Genomic DNA, 27,316 nt, shown 5'->3' with positions numbered 1-27,316 from the left:
CAACCATTGGCAAGACCACCAGTAAGCAAGGAGGTAAGCGGAAAATGTTGCCACTCGGTAAATAACAAAGTGTACAACAGCTTTTCCTAATCCCCGATTTTGCTGTCTCTTTTATAGACATTTGTGCAAATCGATTTTAAAATAATCAAAACTACGCGCAGCAATGAAAACAAAACAAGCTGTCCAGAGAGTCGGACTACTAAAGACACTCGCCGCCAGCTGCGTACCTTGCATAGCGGCAGTGTTTGGTTAGTCCAGCTTGTACTTGAAAATTTAGTTTTAAATAACTTTTCTGGTTAAAATAAGTGTTTTTTCTCTTAAGACAAAGGAAAGGGGAGGGGGTGGTATTTGTATTGGTAGAACCTATTTACCAACTAAGCTGGTTCTGGCATCCAAATTAACTAAAATATCGCCACAAACTTGCGCTGGAAATCGATATTTATGGATTTTACACAAGCGGGGGAATAATCGAATACGTGTAATAGATATAATCCTCCATCTGCCTGTTATATACACTTGCACACCCCTTGCCCTTTTTATACTCTTTTTCACAAAGTCGAAAAGAGTACATTGGTTTTATTCAGTCGGTTTCCCTGCCCCTATGAAGGTAATTTTTACGCGATAGAAGCTAGCCATTTAATTCTTACAATATATGTATTTTACTTGTGTATATATCCGCGTCAGATAAAGTGTTAAAATCTTTGGACCACGCCCACTAGAGTGTGGGCAAGACCCTATAACTCTCAATAGATCTTGATATGACCGTCAGTACCAATCAAATAAAAATATTTAGTTTTAAAGGTGGATTTACCAAATTGCTACTGCTACTGATAGATTCGATATATTTGACAACCTCAATTTCCACCTGTATACTACTTATGGCATATTTTAATGAATGACATAAAAATATTGCGGCCAAGTCCACATATGGCTCCACATAAATTGCCAAAAAGAGATTTATTTTTATATTCCCATTTTAAAATGTATGTTGTTTACTTTGTGGTTTAGATTTACAAGCCCAATAATTAACAAGTCTAGTCAGGAGTATCGACAAGGAGATACCCTGAACCTTCTTCTATCAACACAAAATGCAGCTCGCGATACGCTATTGTTTGTATAAGCATTTAACAAAGTTACTACCCTATAGCGCTGTCGAACGTGCAACTCAATTAAATCGTCAGAACGCCTCATACCCCTCAGTCATATCAAGAACTCAGTTTCGATGAAAAAAATACTGAAATCAAATAACAGCTCATACGCAGAGCATGGAATACGATGCAATTGCAATTGCAATTCTATTTGTATGAATGCATGTGTGTGCATGTGTACACATATGTACATCTATACAGAAATTGTACAGCTTTGAGCTTGCAGTCACGTGGCTTGCCATATACAGGAAGTACACGTTTTCTTTAGTATATTCTGTGTTTCTTAACCGATCTTGATGAATTTCAAGCAGTATATCCTATCGTGTTATAAAATATTCTTATATGCTCAACAGCATTAAAATTGTAGCTTGAATTGGTAGGTAGTTCCAATTGATTTATTTATTTTATTTATAGCTATGTGCGGAATAGCTATAAAAGGAAAGAAACATGATTATTATTAAAACTTTTCTCGAAGCTACAGCTGCAGGATTAAAACCTAGAAGATTTCTCAAAAAATCGGATTTATATATCGATTTTAATCGGTTGCTTGGAAACGATTTTGGAAACGAAGTAAAATATGACGCGATACTAGAAGGAATTACGATCAACATTTCAAGTTTCTAGCTCTGACAGGTTCTGAGTTCGACGCGTGCAGACATACGGACAGACGGACATGGTTGGATTGACTTGGCTATTAAGGCTCGATGCATCTCTGAGCACATAGAGTATTTATAAGAAGGTGCAGGGTATCTTCTATTCGGGAAACCCCGACAACAGCACTCTTACTGTTATCATTTGATGACGCTTTTTTCGGTTCCAGGATAGTACGCCCCTTGTCATTCATTCAGTTAGGCGACGAAAAGCTCTCTACAGCCGTTTGTTTTTTATAAAGCTTCTGTTTAATAACCCTTTTCTTTATCGTGGAAAAGTGCACAATTCAGAGTAGGTTGATGGTATTCTCCTTTGCATAGAGTGCTCCTTAGAAATACAGATTTGTCCGCTTAATCTGTATTACTGTATCGTCACACGATAGAAGGAGAGTAAAAACCAATTAAAAAAATTTATATTGTTTTTGGTAAATGACCATAAAGCGTAAAAATAAAAAAAAAAACCGAAACTATAACGAAAATTTTATCAACAATGAACTTATTTATTATTTAGCACAAAGCAACAAAAAAAAAATTCTTGGCAAGATCACAACGGACCACGATTAAAGACATTTAAAGGTTTCGTAGAAAAGGGTAGTGAAGAATTGTGTAAATAAATATGGTAAGAATAATAATTTTTTTTGCATTTCCTTTGAATCCTAAATTATTGATTTGTTCGTCATTTGGGCCATTTCCTTACAGCAAAAATCAAATCAATGCAATAATAGTTGACAAAAATGGTAGGATAATTGTGGTGAGGCTTTATCAGAAGCCATAGGAGTATATGAATGGAAATGGCAAACAGCAGGCAATGTCCAAGAAAATCAAATTAAAGTCTAAAGCAAGTCAAATTAGATAAGCATAAGTCACGAATAACTATTAGCGAGACAGAAAGGATATTTTCTAATACCCTAGTAGCCATTTTCTATATTAAAAAGGGTTCAGATAGGAGCTACCATATACCTAGCGACAAGTAGAAAAGTAGAAGATTAAGAATTTCTTTTAAACATATCTATGTATATTCTCAAAGCACACATCCACACGCATGCTGCAAAGTACCATCTTTGGACAGCTGTTGTGCTCCCTCTTCCTTAAGCTCGTAGACTATGGGAAATGCATTCAATATACTAAAAAGGAAGGAAAAGGGAAGGTTATTATCGATACTTATTATAACAAGTAATAGGTTCTAGTCGGGAGCTCCCGACTAGGGGATACCCTGAACCCTCTTCTTCCAACAACAAATGCAGCTCGCGCTACGCGCTCGTTTGCTTTAGTATAATAAAGAAAAATTAAAATAAAAAAAATATTGTACCATAAAATATTCATGTTTTCTTAAAATGACAATTGCATTTAAATTGTGGCTTATATCGTTGGGCGGAATAAATTCGTTTATAAACTTGATTTGTAGCTATGAGGTAGTAGCGGGGAGGTGGCGATAGCTGAAAGATACTTCATATATATATACTATTTTAGAAGCTACATGTCAAGTTTGGTGACTCTACCTCGTATTATTTACCAAAATTGCTCAAAAGTCAGGATTTGGATATCGATTTTTATCGATTACTTGGAAACGGGGACTAGGGGACTAGGAGGACCTACGTCTAAAATTTCAATGGTAATGTGTACGTGTTTGATTGTAGCGGTGTACTAATTATTATGACTATAAGTGTATTTAAATGAGGAAGTATATGCATAAGTAAAATCTTATGAACGTTGGACTACTACACCATATTTTGTGATGGTATTAACCCCTCTAAGGGTATACAGTCTTTGGTGCCGAAGATAAGTGTTCTCTCTCATTCAACCTGCACAACATGATGGCAAACTGAATAAAACATGTGGTAATCGAGGAACGAAGAGGACGGTTTTATAGTTCTCATCGTGTTCACACTGCAACTTCAACAAAAACATAGACGACTAATGACCTATAGGATAACCGGTAGACGGTGTCATGCAGCTATACGAATACGTTCCTTAAGGAAAATGGTATTCGCTAGAGCCAGAGCTTTGGAGTATTCTGGTAAAAGGCGATGGGCTTGCCGGTAGGTTGGGCAGTCGGACAAATGACATTAAAAATGTTAAAAGTAACCCCACGACGTACTGCCAAACAACAACCACCCCAAACGGCTCGTGCGCCAAAGAAAGGCAAAAGCTCTTTTACTCTCTATCATTTTCTCTTACACTTACTCTTTATTTTGTTCTTACGCATGCGTAGATTTTGAATTCTCTTATATTTAAACCCGTTTGGCTGTCAACAGTTTAGTTTCCGCTTCCATTTTGTACCTTTCCCTTTTCACTCTCTTTAACCATAGTTCTTATTGCACTCCGCTTTTTATACCCCTGCAGACGGTATTATAATTTGAAACGAAATGTGTAACACCTGAAAGGATACAACTCCGATCCCATATGAACAATGATCTAAGATATATTGTTAGTTATTAGCATAATTTAACATGAATAAAATGAAACTGCTTTTTCCTGCACACAGTGTATATCAAAGTTAATCAAAAGCAGCTTTTGAAAAAAAATATTTTTTTTGGTAAATTTAAGATCTAAATATCAATATTGTATTGTGTATATATATATATATCGGTTAATTCATATTGAGTTGATTAACAGAAATATATCATACAGCTTCATTGTGGACATGCCAGGCTATTGAATCTTGTCTTATAATAACAGCTTACGCTATTTAACCTTGAAAAGGGATTTTAAAAAATAAGTAAGAGTGTGCTAGTCAGGATTTCAGGGTATAATATATATAAATTCTAGAATGTTAGGATAGTTTAAGATTTAATATCATTTTAAACATTTTTGAAGTAAACATAATTTGAAGTTTGCAAATTATGAATTTGATGAAAATATAAACAAATAGAATATTTTCAATAGATTTATCAATTACAATATACTACTGTGATATTGATAAGATTTAGCTCATATATAAGCAGCATCGTTTAAATAATAAAAGCCTGGTTTGGTTAAGATATGTGGATAACCAAAAAAGTTTTTCATAAAAGAACCTACTTTTCGTCCGATCGTTCATAATATAGTGGCTAGATCTGGCCGGCTCCGGCACATGTACTGCGTGCAACACAAAGACGGGTCTATGCAAGGTTTAAAGATAGTCGGGCATTTCGAATATAGTACTCTTTCATGCTTACAACTTTAAGGCCATATGTGTATATGTATTTATGTCTACAAGGGTATGTAGAGATGAAATATACTACCACTTTTATATAAAAGCACTATTTAAGTAAGACCGTATTTTTGTCATTATTTTAACGACCACCTACGTTATATCAATATAGTTATTATATATTGTATACATTTGTACATATTTAAGAAAAAACAACGCTGTTGCATCACCTGTTTACGCGTGGGCCACAAAAGATATTTTGTTCTTGCGCTTAATTCGTTCAGTTTTTTGTTTTTATCAATGTTTCGACTGGCACAGCAAAGCACGATTCATGGTAAACGACAGGGACACTTGACAAATGCTCTCACGCCGGAATGCTACTTGATCATTACCCGATTTCAATGAGTACAGGGAATAAAAACAAACTGCGTTAGGTCTTTCTGTGCAAAAGTCGGCATGACCACAATGCTCATTAACGATGACCGATTGAACGCTTGAACCGCTTATACTCAAAAACGTACTAATAAGCTAAATATTGTTTTTTACACCCTTGTAGAAAGATTACAATTTTTTCATAAAATGTCTAACGCATAGAAGGAGACATCTTTGACACCAAAAGTAGGAGTAGGCTCTTTTATTTTAAACATTTATACCCTGAACCCATTGAAAATGGGTAAAAAGGGTATAATGTTTCTGTGCAAATGTATGTAATAGGCAGAAGGAAGCATCTCCGACCCCATAAAGTATATATATTCTTGATCAGCATGAATAGCCGAGTCGATGTAGCTATGTCCGTCTGTCTGTCCGCCCGTCCGTCCGTCCTTCTTTCCATCCGCAAGGATCTCAGAATCTATAAGAGCTAGAGACTTGAAATTTTAGCTGTAGGTCCTCCTAGTACCCTAGTACCCGCAATTTTAGTAAATAACATGAGCTAGAGTCACCAAACTTGACATGTAGCTTCTAGAATAGAATATATATACCAAGTATCTTTCATTTTGTACGTATCGCCACCTCCCCGCTACCACCGCAAAGCTAAAAATCAAGTTAATTATCCAGCTTGTATTGCCCATCAATTTAAGCCATAATTTATATGCAATTGAGTATTTGAGAATACACAAATATTCTATATTCTATTCTACAATAAGATGTACTGTCGAAAATTTCATAAAGATCGGCTAAGAAACACAAAAGTTATGTGCGCACGTTTTAGCAGCAGCTAGCGCAAATTCCAAGAATTTCTGTATACATGTACACACACACATTCATGCGCGCCTGCTTTGAATGCTATCAACAGCATTGCAATTGCGATTGTATTGTTTTCGGTGCTGCTAAATAATTATTGGTGTGGCTGCCAAGGGAAAAGTTTTTTTTTTTTATAACTTCTAACCGCGTAGCGCGAGCTGCAATTGGTGTTGGAAGAAGAGGGTTCAGGGTATCCCCTAGTCGGGCGGACCCGACTAGAACCTCTTACTTGTTTGTATATCAAGATATCTTGATGAAACTCAGCATTTATAAGTTCCACTATGATCCTCATATATACGCAAAGTCTTATTAACATCGACTCATAAAGCTGCCATAGGAAAGGTCGATCGAAAAGTTGGTTCTTATATGGCAAAATATTCTGTTTTCGAAGATATTTTCATCGAACTCAGAATTTACGAGCTTCACTGTTCTCACATATCCGCTGAAATAAAATGTCTACAAGGGTATTATATCTTCGGCTTGCCGAAGATACCAATACTTTCCCGTTTTTCATATAATTACCAATACAAGTAAGAGTGCTCTAGTCGGATGTGCCCGACTACGTGATACCCTGAACCTTAGCGCTTGTTTTATGTAGCACTAAGAAAATAAATTTTAAAAATGTACTATTCCCTCTTCCAGTGTCGAACCCACAACCAACTTCAACCCACTGAACTACTTGCCATCGCCTCATTCGTCACAGCCATACCAAAAATCGAATTTAGGGAAAAGAATTTAACTTAAAAAGCATCACATACACAGAGCAAAGCAAACAATATAATCGCAATTTTAATTCAATTTATAAAATTCAAAAAAGAATCATTTATTAATGTTTGTGTGTAATTTAGACTTTCTTTGTCTGCAGAAAATCATATTGTACTGTAAAATATTCGTATATTCTCAGAAAAACAACAGCATTGAAGTTGTGGCCTTATTTAATGGGCAGTTCCAATTGATTTTTTTTTTTATTTTACGTGATGGAGTAAAAGTTGGTGACTCAAGCTCTTAAAATCCAAGAGATTTAATCAAAAACGGGATTTCGATATCAATTGTTATTGATTGCTTGGAAATGGGGGACGAGCATTTGTAGGACCTTCATCCCAAATTTCAAATCTTTAGCTTATAGATTCTGAGATCGAAGCGAACCAAGAATATATGGGGTCCAAGATTTTTCTTTCTTCCTGATACATACATTTGCACAAAACTTATGACTCGAATTCAATGGGTTCAGAGTATCCCTGTTGCTTGGCCAAACTTTAAATACAGTTGATTGCATTTGAGAACGCATACGTATCTATGATAAGAGGCGAGGATTTTCTGAAAAGTGTGAAACACGTATCATGAATTTTCACAAGCTACTTGGAAATTAATTTAAGCCCGAGACTTCACCCACCAATTTCTTGACCTCCATTTCAAACGAGGAAGGACAGATTATCCGAAAAGTGTGAAACACCTCACACATGAATTTGAATAAATATCATTTAATGTATTGTACAAAATTGTAAAAGAAAATTTCTGTAGTGATGGTCTTGGGCTTTGGTATTTGCATTTGTATGCCATATTTATGATCTTAAAATTTAAAAAAAAAATCGGACAACAGGAATCGAATTTACCCACGATAGCCGCAGCCTCAAATGCCCAGAAAGCGGGGTATGTGTATTTTTGTGTATGACTGTATAGAAGTATGAGGGAATGTTTGTGACGGTAGCTCAGCGCTAGATTGAGGGAATCTCCAAGTCGTGCACTCCCGACTAGAGCAGTCTTCCTTGTTTTAATATGATAAAATGGATTTTAGATCAGCAGAGTCTATATCGCATTCAAATTAATTGCAAACAGACTTTTTCTTTACCGTTGCAGAATTCACTACCATTACTGTTTGAATAATGTCGCATGAAAAAATAACAACAGTAAAAAACGTATATGACAAATTATTATCAATGATATCCTTAGCACTCACAACTAGTTTGAGCGCATAGACTGGCATCAATAAATACAGCAATTAATCTTTGAACATAAGTTATTAAAGGCTTTCAAGCCAGCAATTTGTTGTGAGGCTATGCGGCAACTTAGCAGCAACAGCTGAAGGCAGGAGCAACGACAGCACCAGGAGTGTGAGCGAATGGCCAAACACCAGCTTACACTGCCTGTAAGAAATAGATAACAGTTTACAGCCTTAAACTAGCAAAGCCGCAAAATGCAAAAGGAGAACAATGTAATGGCGGAAAACTGTCAATTCGTAGGTCCATATCGCTTGGAGAAGACACTGGGCAAGGGTCAAACCGGTAAGTAGCCAACAATAATTTTAAATTCTTTTTACCAATTTTAAAAATAAACTTCTTCTTTTTGGTCAGGTCTCGTTAAGCTAGGCGTACATTGTGTGATTGGAAAAAAGGTAGCCATTAAAATAATCAATCGTGAGAAACTTAGCGAATCAGTGCTCATGAAGGTAAGTATTGCAGTCCATCACACCACTTACCTTGAAGATTCTTTTTATCAGATATCAGTTCTATATGACTTGACTATTTATACCATTATAGATTATTTTGACACAAGATGTCTAACGAACAGAAGCAGATATCTCCGTCCTAATAAAGTATATATATATATCTGACTGTTTCTGTAACTTGTGAGCTAGATAATCTGAATCAGTTTTCTTTGTCGTCACACACAATAAGAAAGGCTTTGGCAGCTTCTAATATGTAGTTATATTGCTTCTTAGTCAATTGCTTTGGGTTGGCCTGTAACATATTCAAGGTTCATCAACCTTTTCGATTGCATTCGTGCTTTATTTGGATTTACTTGATTCACTTACTATACAATCTATATTCGACTCAGCGGCCACGTCAATTTTTCAGCTATTTCTAAAATTTAATATTCCCGATGTACTTACTAATTTAATGGGTTTCTTGACAAAATGTTCTTGCCTATGGGCTGTGGTATTTATTTTAGTTGCCATCTTGAATGGTATAACGATGAACTCCTTAAATGTGCTTTGTGCAGAACTAAATATAAAAAAAAAAAATAAAAATTCCATAAGTACCTGAATTTAATACCTGGCAAACTGCAGTAATCCACTCATGTGACCATAGAGCTTGTTTTATTTCATATCTAATTTAATAATTATTTAACTCTACTTAAAGCATCGGCATCATCTTTGATACTTTACGATACTCAATCACTTTCTTGATATCTTGCAGAAATATTTACATTGATGCATTGCACTAAATAACCATCTTTGTTACTTGCACTTCTTTGAAGTCTGTACTGTAGCAAGTACTATTAATTCTTACTCAGTTGGTGCTGTCTACCGGCAGGTTCATGTGCTCTACCGAATGGTAACACTAATCTTCTTGGGCTTTTTATAATAATAGAGGTCCGTACCCAAACACCAGAAGAAGTGTACATACATCTAAGAGCCAAGGAAAATCCCTAGAAACGGATAGAGGGGGTGGTCTAGAGGCATTCGCAATAAAGCAATAGTTATTAAAATTAAAATTTACCGTTTCGCGGCTTAATATGCGATCTTAAAATTGTGCCTGGGGCCCAATAATTTTGAGAAGATTCATGTGCGGAAGAGTTTCAACCTTGTGAATAATTTGGTTGTTGATCGCCACTAATTTTCGCCACTAATTTGCCACACGGTTATTAGCCTTATCTAACGTAAGCGTGCGCTGCGAAGCAATTGGTAACACGCGGTTTGAAGTCGTTCAATAAGTGCGTAACCGCGTATGGTGTGAACAATTACGTACCCTACACATAATGCATTTCTTGCAACTTGCATTTTTTTACAATGTGGGATCTCCCAAGGCAATTGTGATAAAGTAACGCAACCGCTGATCTGATGGCTAAAGGATTTGCAGAAAATACAAGGGCTAGGTTCATTTGCTGCGAAAAACCTTAATTTCCATTCTTCTTTTGGATATGTCAAGTTGACTATTGCCACTAAGCGTATACAATATATAAGGCCTTCTTCTTTGCAAGAAAGCCCCATAAGTGATTGCTTCCATTCTGTTTTGCAAATACAGAGTAAGACTATTGAGAGTAATAGCCGAACGCTTTGCCAAGCCGTATCTCGCAAATTGCAGAACGGCAAATGTTCCGATGGATGGCAAACTGTCGTGAATGGCTGTAACCCTGTCGACGAGATGAGCACACATACATACGTATCAGTGGAAATGCCTAACAGAAATTGGTGTTCATTTGTCGAAAGGGGGAGAACGTAGACTATGCATATATATGAATGCAATTTTATACACATTTTATACAATTTTGAAGTATCTACCGTATGTTGCACAGAAATACTGATCCCGAATCCCTTACACAGCTTATTGTTTTTTGTTTTTTTTTTTTACTTTAACTATATAAGAGCCATTGTAAGCCATTGTTATTTCTGTCACCCTTATTATTGGCGAGAGAATTGAAACTGGGTTCCATTGGAAGAACTCAAACCGAAAGTGGCAAAACAGGAAGGACTCGCTCAAACTACAAACCTATGAATCCGGAATGCCCTCAATATTATATTCTATAATGTTTTCCCCATCCAGATTAAAGGGATTTTGCTAGCTAAAGAAATATTCATTCAAAGGTTACTTAGCTTTACCTAACTCTGCCATAAATAAACTTTTGTAAATCGCTCCCCATTACTAATACAAAACTAAGTTCAAAATATCAAAGACATTCTCAATGTCTCTAACGGTTAAAAATATTTTATAATTATGTAATTACGTATGAACTCTCACTCTTAGCTTTCTGATTGAAAAATGTTGGGTTTTAAGTTTTGTCTCTGTATACATAGAACGCTCTTGATTTAAATACTGATTCGTCATCAATTTATGCTGCGTTATTCGGTTGAGCCCAAAAAAATTTAATGATCGATTTTCTTAAACCATAAAACACAAGTCTGCTGCAGGGTTAACATATAAAGTAGGCGTAGGCTTTGCTAGCTTTTAACTTCTTTTGCTATATTTCTCAAGCGGTTATTAGCTTCGGACTGAGGACAAGGCCTTTCATTAACCTAACCTAATTTACGCATTAGCATTAAAATTCGCATTCTCTATCCCGTTTATTCAAGGTTGAACGGGAAATAGCCATTATGAAACTAATCGATCATCCGCACGTGCTTGGTCTGAGCGATGTATATGAAAACAAGAAATATTTGTATCTGATATTAGAGCATGTTTCTGGCGGTGAGCTTTTCGATTATCTCGTTAAAAAAGGTCGGCTTACGCCAAAGGAGGCGCGCAAGTTTTTTAGGCAAATCATATCCGCGCTTGATTTCTGTCATTCACACTCCATATGGTAAGTACTAAATTACCGAGAAAAAAAACGACTCATTTTTTTTTATTGTCACAACTGAACTTGAAGCCATCGGGACTTGAAGCCAGAGAATTTGCTGCTAGATGAAAAAAATAACATTAAAATAGCGGACTTTGGTATGGCCTCACTTCAACCAGCTGGTAGCATGTTGGAAACCTCGTGCGGATCCCCACACTATGCCTGTCCAGAAGTCATACGGGTGAGTCTCGAAAAAGTAAAAATTTTTAAATTACTGCCATTGAACCCTTTTTGATGTTTCTAAGTGCAAATAATTTTGGATCGCATTAGCAACATACCGATTTTATAACAAAGCAAACTACTTAGTTAACGCTACTGCTAATATTATTATCAGAAGCCATAAAAGAAATGTTTTGTCACAAAATCATCTTGATAATCAATTCCAATAAAATGAGAGTTTTATAACCACATAATTACTAAATTTAAATGATGATGATGAACTAGAAAGTAAGAATATCTTCGGCAAGTCGAAGATTTAATACCCTTGTAAACATAATCCTGATTCACATATGTGGGAATCAAAAGACATACAAATGGCGCATAAGGCGACCTTACAAGTTATTTAATAAAGAAAAATATCTAAAAAAAAAAAGATATGTGAAAATAGTGAAACTCGAAACTCGACCGATCGTTCCTATGACAACTATATGATATAGTGTTTCGCTCTTGATGAGATTTGCCATACATGTAGGAGGCATGGTAAAACTCATAAATGCCGAGTTTGGGTTAGATATTTAATCCCTCCCTCCTTGGTGGAAATGGGTGTCAAATATTTTTTGCGCTCAAATTCATTCCCAAAGATCTATCTGAAAAATTATTTTAGACGTGTTTCACACTTTTCATAGAATCCAAGCTTCCTCGGTAGAAATGCGATTCAAAGATTTTTTGACGCAGTTTTAAGTTTTATCCGATTTGGTTGAAACAAATTTTCAAAGTTCTACGTAAGAACTTAATGAATACGTGTTTCAGCGATTTGGGAAATTTCACCCTCAACAGTAGTAAAAAGGCGGAAAACTGTTGTATGAACGTTTGTTGTTTACCGTCTGATCGTTTTCAAACTCATTTACAAAGATCTTTAAGAGATTTTATTTTATGCACGCCACACGCAAGGCCGTGGTATACCCGCTCGTATTATATAGAACTAGAGATACATTCGGTCGAGAAATTAGGTTTATATAACAAAACTTCTATTTTCCAAGATAATTTCAACCAAGTCAGAATTTACGAGGTTTACAATTATGAATCATCTACAATTCCGTAAGACATATGTCAACGAGGGTATTGAATCTTCGGCGTTCCGAATATATGTTTAATTTCTCGCTATATTCTTACAAGTCCTTTACTTATATGAACAAATAATTCACTACTAATAATCAGGTCAGTCTTATGAAGATTAATTTTGCCGATATCGCGTCATAATCGCCTAAGTGTAAATCACTTGCAGTTACTGTCCAAATCTCATTAATTTATTGACGGTCTTCATGAGTTTTTATTATCGCAGGATAATCCAGGGCGTTTTATTAATTTATACAGTAAGGTATTAAGTCAGTCTCCCCCCGACACTCCATCTGAAAGCCTCCACTTTCGCCGTCGCTATAAACCCAGTGCATCAGTTTCGGAGTCTGCTTAGGCTTCTGATCCCACTTAAGACGCCTAGAGCTGAGGCCGTGCAGTTCAGACATTTACACTGACCATGCCTTCCATTTTCGTTGGAGTTCTGGTTCTAAAGTTCTTTCTTTAAAAATCAATGCTTATTACGAATTCTTTTTAATAAATTGCGTGCTTGATTATGTGTGTGAGGGTGTATGTTTTTGTGTATTTATAAATGAAAGAAAGCTCGAGCTGTTGTAAGGGTAGCCTTAATCAGGCTGTTTACTATTCGTCAGTTTTTTTTTTTTTAAATTGTGGATACAATAATTTTTGACGTCATTTTAACGGTTGGAAAGCATTTAGAAAAACCTTTAGTCCCCATTTTATATGTATATCTCAAAGCTCAATATATTCCCATTGTTCCGTGTTGACAAATCATAATAGCTTATTTACTTTACTTTTTTTTTCCGTTGCTGCCACAAGGGTGAAAAATATGATGGACGCAAGGCGGACGTATGGTCTTGTGGTGTCATACTGTATGCCTTACTGGTTGGAGCGCTGCCCTTCGATGATGATAACTTGCGCCAGCTGCTAGAAAAAGTGAAGCGAGGAGTGTTTCATATTCCGCATTTCGTTCCGCCCGACTGCCAAAGCTTGCTACGTGGTATGATTGAAGTTAATCCAGATAGACGTCTAACGGTGAGTTACAATTGAAATATTAACCTCTAAGATACTCTGTCACCAGTCTGATCTGTATGTTTAAAAGAGTTTGTTGGACTGACTAGTAAAAGAATGTATGAAAAATTACCAATTAGAATAAGGTTTTTTTTATTAAATATTTGAGTTTTATCAGAGAAAATTGGTCTGCTAGAAAGAAAAAAGAGAAAGAACGATATTCTTTTGACGGATTTTATACAAAAGCTGAGAAGTTTTTATATACATGCTCATGTTTGATTGATTCCTTATATAAAGCTAGATATTAGCCCGAATTGATCATTTTTTGCTCATATTAAAAAGGTATTACAAAACTAAGTAGCAACTGCTAAAATGGGCTAAGATCTTTTGAAATAAAAATATACATCCATCTTTAGGCAGTTATCTGTATTCTCTATATATAAAACTGTTTGTCCTGCCTAACTGCTTGATTGGTGATCAACGCACAGCCCATACCAAAATAACTAAGAAGTTTAAATGTTAACTGTAGTTACCTTATAAAGTTAAGGGGTTGTTGGGAAACTCCATAAATATCGCGAAAAACGTTTGTATGAAACTTTTTTTTTTGCCATAAGATCGGATCAATTTCATTCTAAATTCATTAATTTATACGAACATTGATTTGAGACGTGAATCACACTTTTTGCAGGACTCAAAATTTTTTGGGAGAAGTTTTAACATCTGTCCGATTTGCTTCAAACATATTTTTAAAGCCCTACATAAAAAAAAATGAATTCGTGATTCAACGATTTTGTAAACTATATCCCCGACTGTAAAGTTTTGGCGAAAAAATTGTGAAAATTGATTTGATACGTTTTCCGCAAATTTCGATGCTTTTGGATAGAAAATGCGGGTCAAAGTTTTAATAATAAAATTTTAATTTTCGGCTTCAAGCTTTTTACCACAATAAAACATTGATGGGAAACCTTGATTCCAACATTTGGTTCATCATACAATAGACTTTAAATATATTACATACGTGGAGTTCAAGATAGTACGGGCAGATTTCAATTTTCTACGAAATCGATCTTTGCTGTCACCTTACATACCTACAAGCACCAGCTAACTCTTCTCCTACTTCAATGCTTGAAAATCTTTTAATGGATTGCACTTCTGTCCTATTTGTACATCTATCTACTTTCAGAAACTTGGTTTAATTCTACCGCATTTGATTGTCGAAATTTGTTCGACAAATTTTCTGTTTATAGACATAATTGAGAAACTTGCACCTACATGCTTTATTCTTATGATATTAATGTTTATATTCAACACCTATTTTGAAATAAATCCATTAAAGTTTCTGATCATGTACGGGAAAATGACTTATGTTTTAAGATTTTAGTTTTAATTTACCAAACGTCTCTCCGCCCTTAAATACCTTGTCAATCGATAACATCAGGAGAACTTCTTTATATTAAATGGTAGACCTCTCATTGCTTTAATTACTATCCATTTTGAGAGAACACTTGTTCTTGTCATGTTAACTATTACTGTTATTTGATTTTATTTGTCAGGATGGTTTTTCGTACATTCCATGACTTTGATTATTTATTCTTATACTTTATACTTGATATATAATATTATATACATTAAGATAATAATATTATATACTTTAACTTTTAACTTAATACTTTCTTCCAACGAGTTCTTGAGACCGCGGTTTTCATCACAATTCATACTATCGATAATTCCTTATTTCTAGAATTGAACATGTAACTTATTCTCCTATCTTATACTATTCTGCATCTGTCTTTTGACATTATCTTATTTCTAACGACTGATCCATTTAAGATGAATATTAAATAAATTAGAAGTTGCGTTATTTTTTGCGATCCTTTAAGCTCATAAATACAAATATCTAACAAGCCCCTTAGTTGCTTTTGGACACTCGGTTAATCAACTTATTCATACAACTGATAAGACCATTTTATGTAACCGATTGATATTAACTATGTTCTTACTATTGTTTAGATCAATTCATTATCAGTTTGAGATTAGTGTATCACCAATCCTATATTTAAAGCGTATGGTTCGAATGTTGACTTGTTTAAATAGCCTAGTAACATTTTTTCATCCGAGTTCTCTGTGCTATCATTACAAAAAACAATTTGCACAGAATTTTGATGTCGATAAAGCCAGCATTGAAGCGTCGCTGCTAGCGTTCCGACTCGGCTATCTGAGGTCATTGTGCAAGGTTGAATTTCCCACGTACCGCTCAGCTCCAATTACTCAGAACATTTTGAAAGTCTGAAGTGTCTGGATATAGAACCTCTAAATCCTTACGTTGCAATGGAGTATTATCGATTGTATAACTGGCAAGATAACACCCAAAACGATTTAAAAGACCATGGCTTACTGTGTTAAATGCCTCATTGAATTCAAGTACGTTGGTCGTAGTTGCCCAATTCTTTGATGAGCAGGGAAGAAAACTAATTTGCAAAGCAATGTCCCTATAATTAGTTATATCAGACTTCCCATCTTTAGGGTGGAGGAGAATCCCAAGAAATGCAGACAAAGTATTAAAGGGAAAGCAATGGGCGAAGAGGGTGAACTCTACACTCATTGAGTAGACAACTAGGAATATTGTCAGGCCCAGAAGAGTAGGAAGAGTTGATAGCTGATAGGGGAGAGCAATGGGAAATAATGGGGGAGCTAGAAGAAGAAATACAAGCACAAGATATTAATAGAAGAGACAGACGAGTAATACTATCTCAGACCTTGAGCAACTTAATGGAGTGGATGGGAGGTGAGAAGCAAAATTTTTAATTGATCAGCTGCCATGTCTATTCCTAATAGAATTGTAAAGATCAGAAATTATTTTCCTGGAAGTATAGAAACTTTTAGATGTTCTGTTTAGCCTTGCATATACAATCCGGATTTGCTAAAAAGGGTAAAGTGAATAACCTCTTCCATGATAGCATTAATGAAGGTGGACTTGCACTATAGTAAGAAAACATTCGATGGTGTAATCTATAACGCCGATTGTTTTTGTTTTTTTACTCACGATGGGAAAGCTGACCACGATATATCGGAAAATTTGGTAACTAATCATTGGATTGATTGAAAATCAAGACCTGAGAGCTGAAACCAGATATAGTAGATCTCAGGGAGTCCCACACAATCAAGACCGCCTCATAGGCAAAAATTACGCACCGAACAGCTGATTACTGCAGTAACCCGGTGGAGGCTGGCACACGGGGGGTTGGCGCAGTTAGCATCACAGCCATGTATGTATAAGAAGGAGCGGATGTTGAATTGAGCTTCTAATATATGTCATATCACGGCTCTTCAGGGAAGTGCATAAAGCCAGTGGTGCTTCAGATATCTTGTCTATAATGAGACCTCGCAATGCGAGGGCGCTGGGACATTCACAGCATAATCTAAAACTCGATATTGCGCTGATGCGTTCCAGTTGTCTATACAGCTAAGAAGCCTGTCTTGACCAGTGTAACCATCCGGAAGCGAGAGCAGAGATCCAGGGGGTGCCAGGTGCAAAAGCTGGCCAGTGGATCGAGTTAAACGCCAAAGGGGGTGGGTGCCAGACTGCTAATAGGCTGCACTTGCACTTCATTTTCGTGTCACATATTTTAAAACACGGCATCCCAATCACAAGTAATTAAACCTGATTTACAAGCTATATATTTCAAGTATCAAGTTTCTAGCTATAATAGTCTACGAGACCAATGTTAATAACAACTCCTGTCTAATTTATGTGTACACATTGCAGTTGGCTGAAATAAATCGTCATGCCTGGGTCACGGCTGGTGGCAAAGGTGAGTTGGAGTTGGAACTGCCCATGATGGAGGTGGTGCAAACACATGTCATACCAACAGCGACCGCTGTAGATCCGGATGTTTTAAATGCCATATGCTCGCTGGGCTGCTTTAAGGAGAAAGATAAACTGTTACAGGAACTGTTGAGCGCCAGGTATTGCCTAAATGTCCTCAAATTACAATTACGTTCATAAATTATGCTTTACAGCCACAATACCGAAAAGGTTATTTACTTTCTACTTCTGGAGCGCAAGCGGCGCCGTCCTGCACTGGAGGATGATGAAGAAATTGCACTAAAATCACGTAGCGAATTAGATGCAGTAGATCCACCACGCAAGCGGTTGGACAAGTGTCGTATTAATGGCACTAGTGCGCCCAGCTACGGACAGATTTCTGAGGGTTCACCATTGACGCCGCGACGACAGGCCTTCAAGTTAGTTGGTCGAAGTCCTCTTAATGCTCCTCCACTAACTGTTATTATAATCTGTCTACAGCTTTCGATCATACAGCAGCACACGTAACCATCAACGACGCTCACCAACGACGGTGTCAACGTCGGTACGCAGCTCTTCATATCATAGTCCAACTCGTTGCAACTCACCAATGAGCTTAACGCAGCAGCAGGCTAATGCGATATCGCGGCCAACCTCGCCTGCAGCAGGATCACGCCATTCAACTTACGGCGATCGAGAGCGTTCCGGATCGGTACATCATCCTTCGGTTAGTCGAACGCCATCTCACAGCTCACAGAAAAGCATTGAGGGCGATGTGATAGTCGTCAGGGAGCCGCGTCTTGAGCGCCGTGATTCCGCTCGCCAAGCGCAGGAACGCAGTGGCGGTGGCTCTCCGCGAGAGCGTGGAGATTGTGTCCCATCGTCTAAAAGTCCGGTGGGCGATTCGTGTGGCAATTCCGCGACAGCTTTACCCTCGGTGCATCATCGCGCTACCTCAGGTCCGACAATTGCCATTGGTATGTATGCATGACCAACAGATCCTTTGCGGTAGCTTTTTCTTTGAAAGCAGAAACTTACTATATGTATATATATTTTTTTGTATATAGTTGTAAATCCTAATGGATCGCCGTTGCTTAACAATAGTAATCCTGGTATACCAGGCTCGCCCTGCAATACGCCTGGAGGGCAGCTGTGGAAAACCCGACTCACCAACATTAAGAACAGCTTTCTTGGCAGTCCGCGTTTCCATCGGAGGAAAATGCAGGGTAAGTTTGGAATATATTCTGGCTTATAGTATTTAGACTGATTAAGCTGCTTCTATTTCAGTCTCCGCTGATGAGGTGCATTTAACGCCAGAATCATCGCCAGAGCTTACCAAACGCTCCTGGTTTGGCAACTTGATAACAACGGAAAAGGATGAAACATTCACCATATTGGTGAAGGGCAAACCTATTGCAACCGTCAAAGCGCATTTGATACATGCATTTTTATCCGTAAGCCTTCTATTAAACTTTTATTTTTAAGTCTACCTTTAATTTTCCAATTCTCATATTCGGACTTACAAAATTATACCAATATTCGATTCTTAAAACACACATCCGTTACCCATATGCTGAAATTTAACTTGTCCGTATATACTTATGAACACTAGCGGGAAATTCCTGGTCTTGCCCGTGGCACGTATGTTATAAAATCAATGTTCTCAAAAAGCTTTGAAAATGATTTTGAAACTGATCGGATGGTAAGCAAACAACTTTCATACAAACGTTTTCTGCCAATTTTCCACTGTTGCGAGTGCAATTTCCCAAATCGCTGAAACACGTATTCATTGTGTTCTTATAAAGAGCTTTGAAAATAAGTTTGATGCAAATCGAACAAAACTTAAAATTCACCAAAAAAAATCTGTGAAATGCACTTTCCACCGAAGGAGTTTAGATGTTTCGAAAAATGTGAAACACGCCTCAAATGATTTTTTATGTAGATCCTTGGAAATGAATTTGAGGGCGAAACGTCACTCACCAAATCTTTGACCATCATTTCCACCAAGGAGGGATGGATTTTCCAAAAAGTGCGAAACACCCCTCACATGAATTTGAACGAAGATCTTTAAAAATGATTTTGATGCCGATTGGATGGTTATCAAAAAAGTTGCATACAAACGTTTTTCGCGATTCTTCCACACTTGCGGGTGGAATTTCCAGAAACCCCGTCTCAATGTGCACCTACATCACATAAGGTAACTACAGTGCAAATGTCAGCTTCCATGCTCTTGCGTTGATCACCAATCAGTCAGTCAGGGTCAGTCAGGACAAACAGTTTTATATATAGAGATATTTTGCATGTTTTGTATATATTTTGACATAGCGATGCATCAGTTTCTTTTTAGATTCTGTCCTATTTTAAGAGACAACAATTATTGTTTTTTTTTATCATAGGTAGCTATAATGTATAAAACTATAGTTACAAAATATTTTGCATTTATAATATTGATTTTTTTTTTATTCAAAACTAAAAGTAAAGAAATTCAATAGGTGGCATAAGTATTTTGACAAAATGTTGTTTATCAACTAAATATAATATTATGTTTAATCAATTTAATTTAAACCTAAAATTAATTAAAAATATAGCCTCCTTTTGGAGCTAGGTCCTTTTGGAGGATTTTCGGAACGGAATCCACCAAGGTTTGGAGGTTCTTTAATGTAATAGTTTTCCACTCCTTTGCGACCTCAGTGATCGTTTCGTCCCTTGTCCTAGTCAGATCGGCGACCACACATATTCAATAATGTTCAAATCTGGACTTTGGGGTGGCCAATCTAGTGTTTCCATCCCAAGTTCTTTTGAAAATGCGGTAATTCATTTCCGATCAATTTCTCGCCGAAGGAAAACACAAAATCGTTTAATGTTCTTAGACATTGCTTCTGGTTCATTGAACCGTTAATGGGAATCAAGTCTCACACCATTATAAAAAACGGTGTGATGAGTGGAACTCAAAACTATTCTCATCCGCCCACAGGACATTGCGTTAAAATGAAGCAGGCTTGATGATGTACATACCTTTTCGCGAATTCCAAACGCTTTATTTTATTTTTAGGGGTGATGCAAGGTTTGTTAGGTATATATTAATCGCCAATGCAGTCTTATTCCACTTCAAGTCCACAGCTTTTGGTGTTATATATTTTGACAAATCGACGATAAGACGGTCTGCATCAGCTTTTGTCTTTCGATTTCTGCCTGTTCGTCGTACATAGGTTATTTGATTTAGGGTTTTATTTTTATTGGTTTCATAATATATATGTAGCTTGACGTGACAAATTACATATATTTGTAAGCGATATTTATTACGGAAATATCCAAGTTATATTTTGTCACAATTTCTTTTCTAATCAATGTACCATTTTTAATATTTAAATCACGGGTTTATCAAATAATAAGGAAGATTTTTCAAAAACATCTTTAATAACAATTTGAACTCGCCAAATAACAACTTAATCACTTGATGTCAAAATACTTTTGCCGCTGCAAAAGTCGTTGTTTGGTGGCAGGAAGACAAAATATTTCGCATATTTACAGTTATTAATGTGCACTTCACTTTCATCATAATTTTCGCTTTGTTGAATACAACGGTACTTAGCAAAATAGACTAATAGTTAAATATAAGCTACATATGTATGTATGTATGTCAAAATATATATGTATGCCAAATTAAATTGATATCTGTTCAAATGTTCAAATGTTCCCTGAACCCAACCCAAAGCTGCCGTTACGAGCATAAGTGCTCGTGTATGTATACGTACATTCACATTTAGCCTAGTACGTTTTTGTTTATGTATGTATGTATGTACAGAAAGAATTTTGAGTGTTCTAACGGCATCTTAGCGGTGGGCTTCGGGTACACCCGAGTCGGGAGTTCTGTCTAGCGCCTTCTTGATATACCCTACACTAGAGGTGCTCATGCTGCAAACCTAGATCGTGCTATTCCGTCTAAGTCTCACGAGCAAGATCTCAAAAATCAAATATCATCAATTGTATCTTTTGACTGAAGCCGTTGTTAATTCCCTAATTCATGGTGTGGCTGTTGAGTAGAGGCGGTTGCAAGTAGTGCGGTATATTACGAGTTCGAGGACTATCGCCAGACACTTCTTTTCTTTTTTAAATTTATTTTTATTACTGCTGAAGCAAACGAGCGCGTAGCGCGAACTGCATTTGGTGTTGGACGATGAGTGTTCTGGGTATCCCCTAGTCGGGAACTCCCGACTAGAGCCTTTTACTTGTTTTAATTTATCTTAATTATTTCTTTAAAAAAAACAAGCGCTCGAGCTGCATTTGGTATTGGTAGTAGAAGGTTCAGGGTTCAGTTGGGCACTCCCGAATAGAGCACTCTATTTAATATTGTTTGTTGTATCCTTTTACTTATTTAATATGTGGAAAATAAGATTTTTTTCTCCTGGTTTTGCTAATAGAAGGTTAATGATGTCGAGCACTCCCGACTAGAGCACTCTTCTTCTTTGTTTTACCAATCAATTAATACAGGGTATAATATTCAATACGAACTTAATCGATTAGCAATAGTAAATCAGTTGATGTCTGCTTATATTTCTATATCCTATTAACTATATTGAAATTGATAACATTTACAGATGGCTGAATTATCTCATAGTGTAGTTTCACCCACATCTTTCCGCGTGGAGTATAAGCGTAACGGAAACGGATCAGTTATGTTTCAACGTCACGTCAAATTTCAGGTATGTAAGCATTTTTGATAGCCCCCTCCTAAATAATACTAAATTTTCTTTTAAATAGGTTGACATTAGTCCCATATGTAAACAAGGTGATATTGCAGATATGCTATTTGCTTTAACGTTTACACTGCTATCAGGTTAGTAAATCTTAAAAATAGTTATAACAATTTTTCACAGAAATGTTTGTATACAGGCAACATTAGGCGCTTTCGTCGAATTTGCGAGCACATACAATCCCAGGTCTGTTCTAAACGTTTTCCGGGTCCAAGCAGTCCACCAACAGTAGCCTCAGTCACTCAAGCGGTCTCAGAAAGCTCCTCCTGTGGCTCTGTGTCGAGCGAACGATTGTCTTATAAGCGACAGGTGGTGAGTTTTACTGTGTATATCTTTTTTAAAAGTGCAAGGCACTTGAATACAGACAATCACAATCATAAAAGCAATCTTATCAAGCTGATGACTGTCCTTTGCAGATTGAAAATGATTTGGAAAATGATTCAATATTTTCGTACAAATCGGGAAGTGGACGTCGGGCTTCGACGACGAATAACAACAATGCTAATGCTGTGGATGTATCTGACAGTCCAATTGCAGTGCGTTCAAAGTAAGTGATGCCCAATCTTAATACATAGAACGACTATTTATTATAAGTTTCCCACAGTTCTGAAACAGCTGAACACGACCGCAACCGTAAGCTGCAGAGTGATAGACAGGCGACAACGATGTCCGGGAGTGCAATTGCATGAGAATTATTTCTCTGATTTAGTTACGTTTTTTCCAAAAATATTTATTTTAAGCTACCACAAAATAAAACCCTTTATTAAAATTAAGTCATCAAATGGAACAAATGATAAATTGAAGCTGTAATTCTTTGAAAATACTTACATCAGAAGTTACATGAAAGCAATAATGGTGCAACTTGCAAATTGTTTGAAAATCTTACATGCTCTTATAAAATCAAACAAAAAAATAATTTAAATTTTAAAAACTGCTTTTATGAAAGCGGAAGGCTTTGGACTCGAGTGATTTGATTGCTATTTTTTTTAAATTTAATTTTGGATGCCTTTACATAACGTTTTCATTTGTATGGATATTGTTGCCGCCGCACCTATCAAGCTTACGAACAAACTAAACAAAATCATGTAAAAAATACCAATTAAAAACATATATAAGAAAATTTAAAATGTTACCAAAAGCTATTGTATAAGACCCAGCTTAATTCACAATGTTAAACTTTAGAATACTCATAATCTAGTCTAGGAATGCTATTAACTATAATATTAGCTATGCAAATTCAATAATACTTATTTAAACTAAATGCCTAACATTTTTATAATGTCTAAAAACAAATTACTCAAAAATGTGTTGAAGATTGACTAAACCAACCAAAAAATGTATTTGCAAAGGCTTCTTATTGCTTTTCTTATAAGAAAAAAATGCTTGCCACCAATAAAGTAAAACAAGCAATCAAAATAGCCTTCACCGCATACTCTTTCCCAAGCTGCAAACAAATCAAGGAAGAACAGCTTTTTCAGACTGTTAAAGATACCCCTTGCAGATATGCCATATATTTCTATATGTAGCAACACGATGGTGGTTTTATTATAAAGTTGTCTGATATTGATTGTGTTTTTGTTAATCTTCAATGTCTCATAGAAAATATGCTAATTTGTGAGTCTGCTCAAAACATCATTACAAACAGATTTGACCAACAGTTGACACGGAGCTAAAATATCTTTTGTACAAAGCTATGATTATATGCGTAAAATAAGTGTAGTCTGTGCTTCTGTTTACCTTAGCATAAGACTATATCTAAGTTTTTACCATTTTAAGGGGAACAGAAAGGGATCTAAAAAGGTAAAATATTTAGGATCTGTCACTATAGAATATGCAAAACCCATTATATCGCTTTTATATTTAATGGGGTAAAAAAACGATCTAAAAATGTTTCGTCAGTTTAGACCCATCAAAAAAGTAAAAATTTTTAATCACACATGAATTTCAAGGATGTTGTCTCAATGCGAATATACGAATATTCTATGGCAAAATAATATAAACTTTAGACAATTTTCATCAGTATCAGTTAAGAAATACAGAATTTATCAAAGAAAACGTTAGCAAGATTTGACAAGAATATGGACTAATACATTCATGTGCGTGTATTCTTTTTGGAAATCTATAAATAGATGTGCGATTGCGATAATATTGTATGCTGTACTCTGGGTATATGTGGTTATTTTACATTAGCTTTTTTTCTTGGTATGGCTGTGAGGTAATTCGATCTGATAATCAAAAATAAATATAAAAAGAAGATATAGCTGGCCCTGCCGGTGTCGAGCTCGCCACCTCCCTCGTCAGGCCGAATTTCTTTCCATAATCTCGTATCTCACAGCCATACCAAGAGTTCAGTTGCAAACAAAAAGAAACTGAATTAAAATAGCAGTACATACATACAGCACTGCTTACAGTACATTTGAAATTGAAATTCTATTTATAGAATTAAAACGTATGTAGAAATTATTGCGCTTTGCGCTTGCTGCCACGTGGCTTGCCCATATTTCCACACATTATCGTTAATAAACTCTGTGTTTCTTAACTGGACTTTATGAAATTTTCCGCAGTATATGTTATTGTACTTTAGAATATTCGTATATTCTCAAAACGACAACAGCGTAAAAATAAAATAAATTACCGATTGGTTGGAAAAGCGGTCAAGCTATTGATCATAGAAAACAGACTCGTAGTGCGCGGCAAATCTCTAGCTCTTATAGATTCTAAAGACGATGCGTTCATACATACGGATAATCGGAAATAGCTCGCTCGACTCGGCTATTGAAGCCAGCCAAAAAAATATATTTTTTCGGGTCGGAGACGCTTTCTTCTTATCTTAAATCTTTTTTAACCATTTATAATGGGTTGAGGATATGAAAAGAGAATACAAACACAGTTGCCTTTTAACAAGAACAAAACTAAATCAATTTATCTAATTTGATTTGGGATGTGGGATGCAGCACACACAACTTTTGACCCGAAAACTAAATTTTTTTTTTTAAATATTCGAAATTAAGTTAGATTCAGATCAGATGGTAAACAAAAAATGTTTCATTTCAGGTGGAATATTCTTATAACCTGTCTTAGAACGCAACTTGTATGTATAGTTCCAATTTCAGAATTCCAGTCCTTACGGTTCGGACCAACTTTTATACTTTATTTAAATAGATTCTCGTATGTATAACGAGGACATCAATTTTTTTCTCCCCCCCCATTTTAATAGTATTTGTAAGAACCCATTTGGAGACCTGGTTTGCTAAGCTTAAATTCAAATTAAGAGTGCTAGATACACGAAACTCGAAATGTATTTTCTCGTATAGTATATACAGATAAAGAATATTTTACTTTTTTAATACCTCCCCTTTCCTTCAGAATTTGGCATAAACTTATTTTTAAAAGTATAGTGGTATGCTTTGGTATATATACTCATTTGTAAACCATATTTATGTCCTAAGAATGTCTTAAAAACCTATAAACACCGAAATTAAAGGTGGATGCATTTCGCATATGCTTATAGCGTGGGGCAAAAGGTAGAAGTAGCATAACCGCTGATCTTTCTTGTTTATATGTGCGTTTTTGTGTATGTATGTCTGAAGAATTGTTGTATTCGCGTACAGAATATTCTTACTTGTTATAGAATATCTATGTCCAAAAATTGGAAAACTTTCTTTCCTTATATAATCGATAAGCCAGATGAGCCGAACGACGAACTGAATAATCAAGATGAGCCGGACGTCGAGCGAAGATTTTTTTGCTTTTACTCACATACTTGCATTCCATTTTAATGCCCTGAATTATGATCAAGATGGGACAATACTCACCGGGGGTAATTAAAAACCCCTATCCCAAAATGCTGAGTAACGAAGCACAGATGCTTCAGAAAGTGCGCAGTTCGCGAAGTGCTTATGTATGGCTGTGTGAATATGTGTGGTATTTCCTAATAGTAATATTATTGTGTGGTATAGTTATAAGGTTGGGGTTAAGGAAGGAAGATGTGCAGTCATTGAGTGAATTGCGCGGATTGTGACGTGCATACGTGTGTGTGGACGTCCCCGATTTGGACTTAAGCTCGTGACCTATCAAATTCTATCTTCTATACGCCGACGACTACATACCACAAGTAAGGCAGAAAACCAAGTATTATTCGAACGATTCTCCTTGCAGATGCGAGCTTCTCTTACCACAACTGAAGAAATAATTTGCATAGACACAGGCAAACGGTCAGCAGATAATGGCTGTATCGACTGCAGTTGATAATAATAAAGAAAACATCGCTCATATTAATTGAGTATCAGCTTGTAGAAAAAAATGTATACTATCATGAGATATATACAAGATATCAATGCGGACTTATTAGCCAACATAAAACATGATATAACGAATAATTAAGACAACATTTGCGTTTTGTGGCTTTTGATAGTCTTTAAGAAACGCCATTTTTTATATATATTTCGTGGGAAAATTACAATACCCTCTGCAATATGAATGTCTATATGGTTGCCCAGTTTTAATTTTAACATTTTCTTAAGCAACTTCGCTTTTTTAACGATTGGGGCAATCGATTTTTTTTATCTGTTAAATAAAGTTAAAATGGCAATAACCCATCGATTACCTATGTATATGACAAGAATGGATTGCCTAGCTCTTTTAATTTATAATATAAATATACAAAACACGTGAGGTTATGAATATTTTTATCGGCTAATCGGCAAAGAACACATACATATATAGATATATACCTTATTTAACTGGGCATTGTTTATATGTACATTTGCACGACATCCTTTTTCACTCATATTTGCTCGAGCTATGAGGTCGCCTCAAGTTAATTACCTGTAACCAGACCCGAGTTGCTGCAACATTAATTTTCATTAAAACAAAATACAGAATAATTCAAATATACTTACCTTAGCCCCAATAGCTACTGGTAGATTTTCCGAGAAGTGTGAAACACCTCAAAAACTAATTTTCATTGAAATCTTTTTTAATGC

The 27,316-nt window shown here is 36.0% G+C and overlaps 1 protein-coding gene across 1 annotated transcript; it reads left to right on the top strand.

Moving 5' to 3' along the window:
* On the top strand, positions 1-23,154 carry sff (sugar-free frosting). Its single transcript, XM_064691160.1, has 16 exons — positions 1-33; positions 8,031-8,455; positions 8,525-8,619; positions 11,245-11,471; positions 11,538-11,688; positions 13,581-13,796; positions 17,539-17,738; positions 17,793-18,017; positions 18,079-18,554; positions 18,645-18,803; positions 18,865-19,031; positions 22,176-22,280; positions 22,339-22,414; positions 22,471-22,643; positions 22,748-22,878; positions 22,936-23,154. Exons 2-16 carry the CDS (start codon positions 8,368-8,370, stop codon positions 23,018-23,020), a joined length of 2,574 nt encoding a protein of 857 aa, XP_064547230.1. The 5' UTR covers positions 1-33; positions 8,031-8,367; the 3' UTR covers positions 23,021-23,154.
* Positions 23,155-27,316: the final 4,162 nt, after the last annotated feature.

This window comes from Drosophila montana, unplaced genomic scaffold (assembly GCF_035044405.1).
Source record: "Drosophila montana isolate Dmon_TW-CO22-7 unplaced genomic scaffold, ASM3504440v1 contig_3394_1, whole genome shotgun sequence".
Lineage (NCBI taxonomy): Eukaryota > Metazoa > Arthropoda > Insecta > Diptera > Drosophilidae > Drosophila > Drosophila montana.
Note: the sequence above shows the minus strand (reverse complement) of the source record. Positions and strands in the feature narration are given on the sequence as shown.

What these genes read in the sequence shown, in the direction of transcription:
- sff (XM_064691160.1), top strand. Translation starts at nt 8,368, where the DNA reads ATGCAAAAGGAGAACAATGTAATGGCGGAAAACTGTCAATTCGTAGGT. An exon ending in TGTCATTCACACTCCATATG is followed by an intron (nt 11,472 to 11,537) that starts GTAAGTACTAAA and finishes CTGAACTTGAAG; the next exon opens with CCATCGGGACTTGAAGCCAG. An exon ending in CAGGAACTGTTGAGCGCCAG is followed by an intron (nt 17,739 to 17,792) that starts GTATTGCCTAAA and finishes TATGCTTTACAG; the next exon opens with CCACAATACCGAAAAGGTTA.